At 50.1% G+C, this 11246-nt stretch overlaps 1 protein-coding gene and 1 non-coding gene across 2 annotated transcripts; both read left to right on the forward strand.

Annotated features, from left to right (window-relative positions):
* Nucleotides 1-3379: 3379 nt before the first annotated feature.
* SMAC4_13826 lies at nucleotides 3380-3475 on the forward strand. Its single transcript has 2 exons — nucleotides 3380-3416; nucleotides 3441-3475. It is a non-coding gene; the product is annotated as a tRNA-Asp (tRNA).
* A 4550-nt stretch (nucleotides 3476-8025) lies between these two features.
* On the forward strand, nucleotides 8026-9581 carry SMAC4_00021 (uncharacterized protein). The gene is made up of 2 exons (XM_003351432.2): nucleotides 8026-9061; nucleotides 9125-9581. The coding sequence occupies exons 1-2, from the start codon at nucleotides 9045-9047 to the stop codon at nucleotides 9321-9323; spliced, it is 216 nt and encodes a 71-aa protein (XP_003351480.1). The 5' UTR covers nucleotides 8026-9044; the 3' UTR covers nucleotides 9324-9581.
* The last annotated feature ends 1665 nt before the right edge of the window (nucleotides 9582-11246 follow it).

An 11246-nucleotide genomic window follows, 5' to 3' on the forward strand; every position in this document is an offset into this window, starting at 1 on the left:
GGACATGGACGGCAAACTGCAGCGCGGAAACCTGGCCGATGGTCAGGGGAGCATGGTTCTTTCCAAGTTTTGAACCCAACGGGTAGTAGGAAGGGATTCGGAGAGCAGTGTCTAGCGGACAAGGAGCGGACGGCCTCACCCGCTTCCCGCTATGACCGGCAGGGGCATGGTCCAGAACTGCCCGTCATCGCTTGATCGCCATTCCCCCACGAGCGTGTGGAATGATTGTCATAAATGCAAGGATCGATTTAGTTAGCAAGTGCCATGAGCCAGCTAAGCACCCTCAGTACCTTACCACTTTCCCCGCGTTGTGGGATGAACTTGCTTCTTTGATCATGATCCCATCAACTGGAAGGCCACTCGTTCAAATGAATGCCCTGCTGCAAATGTTCTAGCAGTCTGAGTTGGCAACGCATGATAATGATGAGAGTGGAACATCGAGAAACACTGACATCAAAATACTGAGAGCCTCAGACATAGCTGGTACGTAACGGTTTAACGTCTTTGGGCTTCGGGTAACGCAACCGTTCAATTTTTTCAGCCGCTCCAGCTCCAACTGCGAAACCGGCGTACCACCTCTTGGCTGCGCATGGGAGGAATCCCGTCATGTCATTCGTCAGGACCGTTGTTTCCCTCCCGTGGATGCCAACAGCTGCCAACTCCGCGGAATTGTGTAACCTGTGTAACTCTTGCACCTTGATGGTCTGACCTAACGTCCCACTCACCCGGATCAAATTCGTCCTCGAAGGGGTAAATAGGACTTTGATTCGGCCACATACCTACCCTTGGATTTCATGTCTTCAAGAGGGACGCTTTCCCCGGATCTACGTCACCAGGCGCATCCAATCTCGAGCCGCTTTGCAAAGTGTCACCGATTCCAGAATTGGACACTGCGGATGGCCTTGCTGCAGAGCTGAGTTTGGTTCAGCCAATGAGATGACCCTTCCCTCTTTTCTTTTTTCATCAAACTCCTGATCTCATTTCTACATCTGGTTAGGATCGACCCGTCATCGATCTGTTGGACAGATGAGACAAGCATATCCAGATCCTGAATGCAACCATGAGAGGACACCGTTGTTGCACTGAATTTCCACATGATCCGAGCTCACCCGAAATCCAAGCTTGAATTGCCATTATACCTATTTGCACAATTTCATGCACTCTTCAGGGCTTCCTCGCAGCAAGGCGACGTATGGAGCCAAGACTCGACGGCGCTAAGGCAGACTGACAGTCATGAATAGGGCAACCAACCAACCCGAGAGACGACCAAAGAGTCATATGATGGTGCATACATCTATGGCTGTCAGGGTTGCACGGCATCCAGACCGTATCCGACTCCGCCATTGTCTTCTTGCGGCACGCCCCAAACAGCAATAACGCTTTGGAAGTGTGGCACAGACGCATACCAGGAAGACGTATCCGTCCAGTTCATTCATGATCATAGCTGTTTTTGGGTTTCCAATCAAAGTCTTTGGTGAAGTTGCAAGGCAAAATTCCGATGGCAACACCTTTGCCGAAGACTCATTGTCTGTGGTCGAGGTCACTTGACAGGCTCCGCGGAAGCAAGGAAACGAGCATTGTGTCGAGGAATGGTTGAGTGCTACATTGCCATGGAGTTGTGCTCCTCATCGTCGTGGTGGCGACAAAAGTCAGGAAGAAAGAGGGGCACGCCCAACATCCTTTCTTGCTGTCTTCAAGGTACCGCTAGGTCCAGCGAGGCATCGGCCAGAGCCTGCTTGTTCATTACAGGAGTCTCAAGCAGTATGTTGTCATCCATCCCTCAGTCCCGCCTCCCAACTCTTTGCGCTTTTCGGCTCGTCGCATCGTGGTCCGTACGTGGTCACCGCAGGTATGGGATAGTGTGCGGACGCATTCGCTTGAAATCTTGGGATCATGGCGGCACCACGGACCCGAGTAGACGTGTTGTCCAACTTCAAGATCTTGACTCACTCTTCCCCGACAGACAGCAATCGTCCCACCACCTTGTGTCTGTTGCCTGTTTCGGAGAAAGCATTCGACAGGACAGAGAAAGCCAAACCCTCATCTCCTGATCGAGACGCCGATCGTTCTTTGGGGCGTTGAGCGAATAACACACAAAATCAGACTTCTAGCGCCTACATCGCTCTCCCAGTGCTGCCCATACCTGCCACGAGCTCCTTCATTCAAGGCCCAACCACCCTTGCAGTCAATAATGGCCATGCATCATGAGACTGATAGCGATTGCCACACCCCTCCTTGGCGCACAGGTCCATTCGCGCGCGTTCAATCCGGTCTCTTAAGCCACTGGTATTCTCTGATCCATTTAGGAATGTTGTTCATGATGAGCATGAGCCACCCCCTTGCTCAGTATTCGCAGACACGCCGGATATGGTCCAGACTGAGAAGCGTGGAATGCTGATCAAGTTTTCCTGCGTGCGGTGGTGCATCGGGGCATCGGAATCTCGTTCAGCCTCCAAGCCTCGCTCAAGGAAAAAGGGGGTAAGGAGTGTTGGGGGTAGCCTCGTAGCATCAGAGGTCTTGGGTAGCTGTATGACAGGACCTGGTGTCAATCAGCATTCCGGAACGAGTCAGTGACATCCCCGAGGAGATATCTCGCGCGCGCGAAATGTCCAACGACCATTCTCAGGGCCTTAGTCCTTCATTGTCTCGGGAAGGACCTCCATCGGCTGACTGCCAAAGTCAAACCAATATTTTGAGTCGTGAATGTCTCGCTAAGTTGGCGGTCGAGGTTGTACATGACGGCGATTCTCATTACCGGGTTGTAGGCGTTGTCGTTGCTTTCTTCAGCCGCGAAGGAAAAACGATGGTCTGGACGAGAATACCTGTTTTTTTTTCGGGAAAGGAGTTGAAGAGGACGACGGGAAGCGCGGAGAAGAAGCGGGGTGGCGGAGGCCGGCGCGTGCGCATGCGAAGTCTGTCGGAAGGAAACCATGAGAGTCGGGTTGGTTTGTTGGCGGAGATATGCTAACCCTCCGAGAAGAGTGCCTCCTCCCGTCTGTCACAAGCAGACCATGTGCAACGCATAAGTCTCGAAGTTTCCCAGATTAAATGAAGTTGTTCTCATCCTGTTCCTTCCTTCTCTCTCAAGTCGCAACTCGCAAGAGGAGAAAGAGCAAGTCGTCACAAGTGGATAATCCCAAGCAGCAATCAACGCACTCCACTCTGCCATGCAAGGGCACCCTCGCCAGCGCCTGGACGGTCTAGGCCAACTTCCCACTTACTCCACCCTGGTACCCTTGCCTTGTCCACTGCTTTTGTCCACCAGCTGCTCCTCTGTGCCCACCAAATTTGAACAATTTTTTCAATTTGGACTTCATAAACCCACTCTCCCGACCAAATCCCAACAACCAACTACGACAGCTGATTAACAGTTGTAACATCTTCCGTAGTATAGTGGTCAGTATGTGAGCTTGTCAAGCTTGAACATCATCAGTTCGATTCGCTCGAGACCCGGGTTCAATTCCCGGCGGGAGAGACCATTCTTTTTTTATCCTTTTTTTCTTTTCAACCCTACCTGGTTGATCTTCTTCCCTTCTGCCCACACATACACTCTCTGTCTTCTTTCTCAATCCCATCTTACCCCATCCATCCTTTCTTTTTCCCTTTTCCTTTTTCCCTTTTCCTTTTTCCCTTTTCCTTTTTCCCTTTTCCTTTTTCCCTTTTCCTTTTTCCCTTTTCCTTTTTCCCTTTTCCTTTTTCCCTTTTCCTTTTTCCCTTTTCCATTTTTTTTTTCTCCATCTTGTTCTGTTTTCCGCCCGAGCTGCCAGATCAGGTATCAAAGGGAAACATTACTTCGACCGAGGTAGGTATTGCAGCTTGCAAGTTGCTTCATGACAGCATCAACACAACCTGGCTTGGAAGAGACATCGACCGAAAGCCATGACCACCAGAAAGGAGGTAGATGCAGCTATCACAGAATGACCATTCGGTCGATGCAGAATAACAGAACTCTCGCTTGGGGCATGTCAGACGTAAAACTCGAGCTAAGGTTGGATGACAATATTTGGACTCCGAAAGGTCGGGCCTTAGAACTAGATAGCGACCAGGTACTGTGATGGACGGTAAACGTGAATAATTGTTGCTTGTGCTGGGCCTGCAATTCGAGAATCAATGCTTGCAATTTGGAGATTAGGTCCTCCAAGTTCCAATCACCTGGCATCCCAGCATACTGCTAAGTCCTGAGTTGCATGGCATGGTGTAGATAGAAGGACATTCGCCGCTCCGGAACTGGAAAGGAGATAAGCTTTATCCCACCGACGATGCCACTTTTCGATATCTTTGCCCGAGTTCACAACGGCAACAGTCCAATACATATCGAACATTGCCCCTGTTGGTTCAAGTCAGTTTGATGATACCTAGTCAAGCCATATGCTACCTTGAGCTAGTCATGCTCTATTGGACCAGTGGATGGGTTTCGTAAGTTACGGGCTTTTCGACGCCCGAATAAACGACATGAGCTCCCGTCGGCTTTGCGTTGTAAATGTTCTTCCTTCAGCGTTTCGCCCTTCTATAGCGGACTGATATTGAAGCTTTTATTTCGCATCCCAAAGCATGTGAGCTACTTTTATCCATAACAGACGGACTCGTTATCGCAATGAATACCGGGAAGGCAGAAGCAGAAGCAGAAGAAGCAAAAGCAGAAAGCGAAAGAGGATCGGAATTCGTAGAACTTACCGCGCAATATATACCACTAGCGTTCTTTTGGTTGGGACGGGATAAAAAATAACTATGACGGAATAGTCAATCAATACCTGTACGTATAAGTCCCATAACGTCTTGCATTCCATCTCAGGCGGACCAACAGACAAAACCTTTGTTTCCTCCCTCCTTTCCAACCCTAGAAGGCATCACCTTTTGAGCGATCTGATTACGGCCTTGTTAGTCTTAGACGCTCACGCTCATCAGCAAGTCGTGACCGATTCTGTTAACCGTTATGTGTTGGCTATGAGAATCGTGGGTGAGTACCTATGATCAGCACAAAGGTGCGCGATGCTTGACGTCTCAGGGCCGGAAATCTAGTACCACCACCACTGTGTTCAAAACCAGACTCGAATAGGTACCTCTGGAAGCTCTCAATCTTGCAGGTCAAGATTCAAGAAAGCACCCGACGTCCAAGCAATACCATCAGTCACAATCTCAAACACAATCTCTACTACCACAGCCCAACCCCAAGAATCCACATACCCTCAGAAAGACACCACAGACAAACACAAAAATGGGCATCCACTTCCCCTTCCCCGGTGAGTTCGCCTGTCACTGCGAACTCGAACCGAGCTTCACCATTTTCTGCGGGAACAACTGCAACACCCTCCCAGTACCAGCAAGCTGCATATTACGTGAACTCGTATGGACAGTTCCAGAATGACCTCAGACATGGAGGACATGTGTCCCGAGTGCTACCGCGATGGGTGGCAATACGTGCCTGGGCGAGGGTTCATTAGGAGGTTGGGACCTAGAGGTAAGTTGTAAACTGCACGTGCTGGCTGCTGGGTTAGTGGAAGAAAGTGACTGTCTAGTGCTTCCCCAGTGCGGCTGAGGCTGCGGGAGATAGCGAGGTGCAGGATCACGGGACTTTCTTTTACTGTCAGTGCGGGTGGGACTGTAGTTCGCAGGTCGGACGGACCCAGAGGAGAGAGGAGGGCATGACCACAGAGAAGGGGACGGATTGAGGAGTGGAGGAAATGAGGAGAGGAGTTGAGTTGAGCGGAGGACTGGTTATGGTAGTTGAATGTGTCGGACTGAGAGCATGCTTGTTGGAAGATGATACAAGGGGTTACTCGTTGACCGAGAGAACCACCTGGATTGATGTTGGCAGTTGCACTGGAATGGATATAGGTTAGCCGCTGGCGGCCCAAGCAGGAAAGGAATTCAACAAGTCTAGAGTTTAATGCCGTGTGTGATATCTCGGATCCGGTAGCTACCTACCTTAGTTCCCAGTGTTAGCTCGGTGCAAACATGTGAACTGAAGTAAAGTGACGTGAAGTGAAGTGAAGTGAAATGAAGTTGGCCTCTAGTCGCCACCAGAATATCAAACCCCAATGCATAATGTGTCCTGGTTCCAAACGTGACTCCACTTCCCAGGACATAGTACATGTGTGCATGGTTGCGCCAATCCTTCAAGGTTGACCATGCAGGGTGAATACCTACATGTAGCTACCTCTACATAGAGAAAATCTGGTGAGCATGAATCTTGCAGTACCTACCTTATGTATCTTAGGGTTCTCTTACATAGAAGGCCTCAAAAGAACACATTTCGTGGAATTCTGCGGTACGTAGGGAGTATATAAAGCGGTCGTCCCAGCCGAAACCGACAACCTAACCAAGCCAGATCCTCTCTCCGTTAACAGCCACCACCACCAGAATTTCTGAAAAGCGAAGGAAATCAACTACAACGAGTCGATCACTCCTAAAGTACTTTCCAGTCTCTTTCCCTACGAAGACTTGGAAATCCTTCTTGCGACCTACCTGGCACTTGTGCACCCTCAATCTCTCTCTTCTTGGCTGCACTGCTCTCAATCCGACAGTCGTCGCCACAGACATAACAACATCCAACATCCGTTGTTGTCGACTTCCGGCTGCTCTCTTTCTCTCCGGTCGCTGTTCTGCTCTTCGCCACCTGTCTTTCCGCGAGACACAACAAAAATACCCTACAACATTCAGCATTAGGCCTTCAACAGAAGTCCGCCTTCTTCAAGAACAAAGCTCGAAAGTGTAATATCCCGAACTTATCCTCTTGATCCTCGAAAGTGAGTACAATTATTCATCTCCAGAGCCCTTTGACTCAAGCTCTTGACATGAACGAAACCACTAACGATCACGTCCGGCCCCTCTTGTAGTTGATCATCAATCATCAAGCCCAAAACGAAAGACAACCAACAAGGTGTGCTACCATTTCCCCGAAGGCGGCTTTTTTGAAGGCTGCGGCTGCGGCTGCCTAGTCATTCCCGGCTTCAAGATCGCGTGTGCTGCCAAAGTGAACACAGGCACATGTGCGGGCTTAGTCGATGAGGCCCCAAATGTGAGGGACCCGACCTGCGGGCCCTTTCATCTGATTCCTATTACGTGTGTTTGCCACGCGATGTTATGGGGAGGAAGCAAGTCTGTTAAGGCTAAGCTCTGAGTTTTTTATGGGTGGACGGTAGATGGGGGATACTGTTACGACCATTTACGGTCGCTGGCAGGGTTGCTAGTCAGCGGACGGTAGGGGAGAAAGTCGGAACAAGAAGGGATTCTCGATGTTTTGCGGTTCGAAGATTGTATCGGCCTTTCAGCATGGGATAGGGAATAGGGAACGGGGAGAATGAGGGAATAGGTACCTGTACATAGGGACTATCAATAGTAGCATTAAGCGATTAACCACGAGTGGGGTCCAGTTCGTGAATCCATGTGACAAAGTCAAGCATGACAGGAGGACCGAGGAGTTCCGGTAAACGTGATATAAAGAGGTTTCGGCAGTCGTTCATCATGGTGGAGGACAGCCGTTGACGCAGGTCTTGTTGAGGCCTTTCCCTAATGTCGCACTGCGGCAACGGGAATTGTGCGGCGTGTCTCAAGTTTCAGGTGTTCCCTCTCTTTATGAATGGTGCGATGCCTATGTCGTCTGACAATAGCCTGCACGACACTTGCCGAGTGACCACGAACCCCGGCCATAAACTTGTAAGCAACGGGTTTAATGGCTGGCCACAAGGAATCCGGCAACGGCCTCCGGCAACCGTGAGAATGCCGAAAGGACTTCTGCTGATCTAAGACACTGATACTCGGTTCGGCTCACTTTCCGTAAGGCTGAGGAGGGGCCGCGCCGCCACGCTTATTGACCCAACCAAAAGTGATGGCAACACACCCCATACTTTACCGTCTTACCCCAGAAGCGTGGCTTCCCGCTAAACTCAGCCGACAAAACAGGCTGTGGTATGTACTCGCAACGATGTGGTAGTACTGTCAAGATAGACCTACAACTGCTGGTCAAAGGATGAATGAGAATGTGATTTGGAGGTGGGGGCAAGCAGCAACAGCAACGATAACTCGAACGAAAATAGAAAAGTGAAAAAACTTGGATCAAACAGCCTCGAGGCACTCGAGGGGAGGGAAAAAAATAAATAAAAAATTGTTGAGCCGATGGAACGGGTAAATGCCAGCCCCCAATGGACCCCAGACTCGGCAGACATTGGATACAAGTGACAGGCGTGCCGCAGACGAACAAACATGGTGACACAAGCCCATTGTGTTCACCATCTCCACGCAGCTGCGCTTGGCCTTCTGGAGCCGAACCCAATCGGATGCCGAGATGGTGATATGCATTGCGCTTATGCGTGCAATACGGCGGCCTGAAATAGACCCAGCAGAGTCGCACGAAAGTGACGGGGGCAAATTCTTGAAGTCGATATTCCCTTTCTGCTCATCCGAGGGTTACAGTGAGCTGGTAGAGCTATAGGACCCATGCGCATGGTTCAGACCATGGGCGCCCTCAGAAAAAAAAAAGCAGAAACCTGGGGCTCCCAATCAGGTAAAACTCGTGGGCAGACCTCATTCCCGATGGTGTAGGTGTTTTGTCGATGATTGGTCATGTGGCCGCGTATTTTGCGGACAGAATAACAGTATCGCTGTGCCCAGATCCACGTGGAAGACGTACACCTTATTGCCGGTGAACAAGACATTGGTTGTATGGCTGTTGTCAGAATCGGTAGCTGGATTCTAATTTCGACGACTGCGCTGCTCAAGCCTCCTCCACCCTATCCTAGGCACGCCACATCGGGCATGGTTTTGTGTAGAGAGCTGGAGGCCTGAGGGACCCTGAGTGTTGTTATTCGGTTGGGGGCATCGTCGACATCTATTGTTATCCGTGCAAGTCGGAGTCTTCCGGATTTGTTGCAGTAAGTAGCTGCCTTGACGAGCATATAAAGCCATGCTGCCCTCAGTTGAAGGGGGTTGGGATACTACACAATCATCAGCACTCAATACAAGAAGGCCCACTCAGAGAAGAAGTAACGCTCTTTGTATCTCAACTCAATATCCACAGCGAAACACCTGTTCACATTCCGCTCGCCATGCCCAACAGCAAACAGTAAGACTCACTCATCCTTATCGAACAAGTCTCGCTGGTGAGAGCTGACATGACCTTGGACAGAAGCAACTCGTCTGGAGGAAAGTCGGATGAGTACGGGCGAGAAGCTCGACTGGAGATGTTCCAGATTGAAGAGCGACAGGAAGGCAATATTCTTGTGCGGGTGCCATACAAGCCTCGAAAGCCACGGCAGACTCGACGGACTATGGCGAGGGAAATTCGGCACATTATGGAACCATTCGAGGAGCCCCAGGTAGGATAAGACGGTGGTGTGGTGGTTCTTTGCTGAATGGCTTGGGATCGGTTCATGTTGTGCAGACGGGGATAATGTTAATGTTGCTGCTGATGATAGATATATGGGAATGTGACAGTCGACCAGTTTCCAAGTCTCCATGTCGTCCCTCCACTATCATGTCCACCTCTGGCTTGGGGTTCGTGTAGGTAGTCATGCTCAGAATCAGAATGAGCCGCCGGTTTTCGGGGTTGTTTCCATATTCTGGAGTCGAAATCGTGATTGTTGTCGATAGTAGGACAGAGAATATCCGAGGGATCTAGTTGGAGAAGCCATTCTTTGAAACCCTTGGCAGCCCTGTCCTTAGACGTGGGCGCTAGTGCCGACAGCGTAAGGTAACGCCTCAGGGGGCGCAGGCGACGCATGGGTGTCGTACAAACAGACTCGAGCAAGTCTTCCTCGCGATGCGACCTAGTTTTGTCTCCTTCGTAGAACCTTATCCATTCATTACACATAACTGGGCCGAGGGTACTAGGAACCAACCAGGAATGGTCTTCTGACCGAGTGCAATTTTGGAAAATCTAGCCGCAGTGTCAGGACGGTCAACTTTTCTCGTAACCCATCCAATTATATTTATCTTTTTAGCGCCGGCTCCCTACTCACTGTCTGGCCTCCGTCCGAATGGTATGGATATGTGAGGTGATCTTTCAGTTTTTTGACCTACCACGTGATTAAAAGACCCGTTTCCTGTCCCTCCCGCTCCCATAGATAAGCCACCCCTCAGTGCTCTTATCTATGGGAGCGGAAAGGACAGGAAACGGGTCTTTTAATCACGTGGTAGGGTCAAAAAACTGAACCACCAGCTCCCATATCCATACCATTCGGACGGAGGCATTACGGTGAGTGGGGAGGCGGCACTAAAAAGATGAATACAACTGGGTGGATTACAAGAAAAGCTGCCCAATCCCCTTGGCTTCCTTGTATGGGGCTTGGCTCGAAGCGAAGCTTGAAGCCTTGATATCAAAACAAACGCTACCCGAAGTGAACCCTCTGGGTGCCTTTTTGGCATGTCCTCTATGGCAGCATCAAAGCTACATTTAATCATTTTATGAAAGATGAAACGTTGATGTGGCACGTTGACATCAGGCTTGATTTACAGGACGTCGCCAATCCAACGAGAGAGAAGAGAATGTGTTGCGCCTTTCTGAGGCAGTGAAATAAGCTCTTGATAGCTGCCATTGTCTGGCTTTGGCAAGCATTGGCAGTAAAAATGAGGAGAAGGAGTAGTCGGGACCAACGCCGAATGACTTTGCGAGGCTGTCAGTCTCTCGTATCCTGGCGCTTGAATTCACTGTACGCAATAAACAGACGATGCTCCAATAGGCTGCGGTACCTGGTTGGGATTGAATCCAGTTGATTGATTCGATCCCGCAGTTTGTACATACGGACCAGCTGACGAGATGCCATGATGATAGATGAGGGAAGATAGAGAGAGAGGAAGAGCAAGTTGGAGGAAGAGGGAGGAAGAGGGAGGAAGAGGGAGGAAGAGGGAGGAAGCGACGCCAATGCAACTGGCGGGGTTTATCGTTTGGGCTAGAACGTTCATGAGTGGACATTAGATTTTACCGAGCGACAAATAGTCAGATCAATGAGGTAGGGCAAGACAGGCAGATGAAGGAGGCAGGCTAATACAGGCAGGTTACAGCAGGAAGATGAAGGAGGAGCGACATTTGCAGGTTTGTCAAGCCTTTTATCGGTCCGGACCGACACAGAGGCTTGGCACTCCAAACTCATCGAGGATATCAGAGAGACGGATGAGGTACTATCGAACCTCAATCTCGACAATAGGAAGTCCGGGTGCCGTCTCTGAGAATGTCAAAACGACGTTTTCTAAAGATGTTTGGTAGTGCTCAGAATCAGTTTCTGGGATGGAAATAGAGAAAGCAAGACGTA

The sequence above is a fragment of the Sordaria macrospora genome, chromosome 5, assembly GCF_033870435.1.
Source record: "Sordaria macrospora chromosome 5, complete sequence".
NCBI lineage: Eukaryota > Fungi > Ascomycota > Sordariomycetes > Sordariales > Sordariaceae > Sordaria > Sordaria macrospora.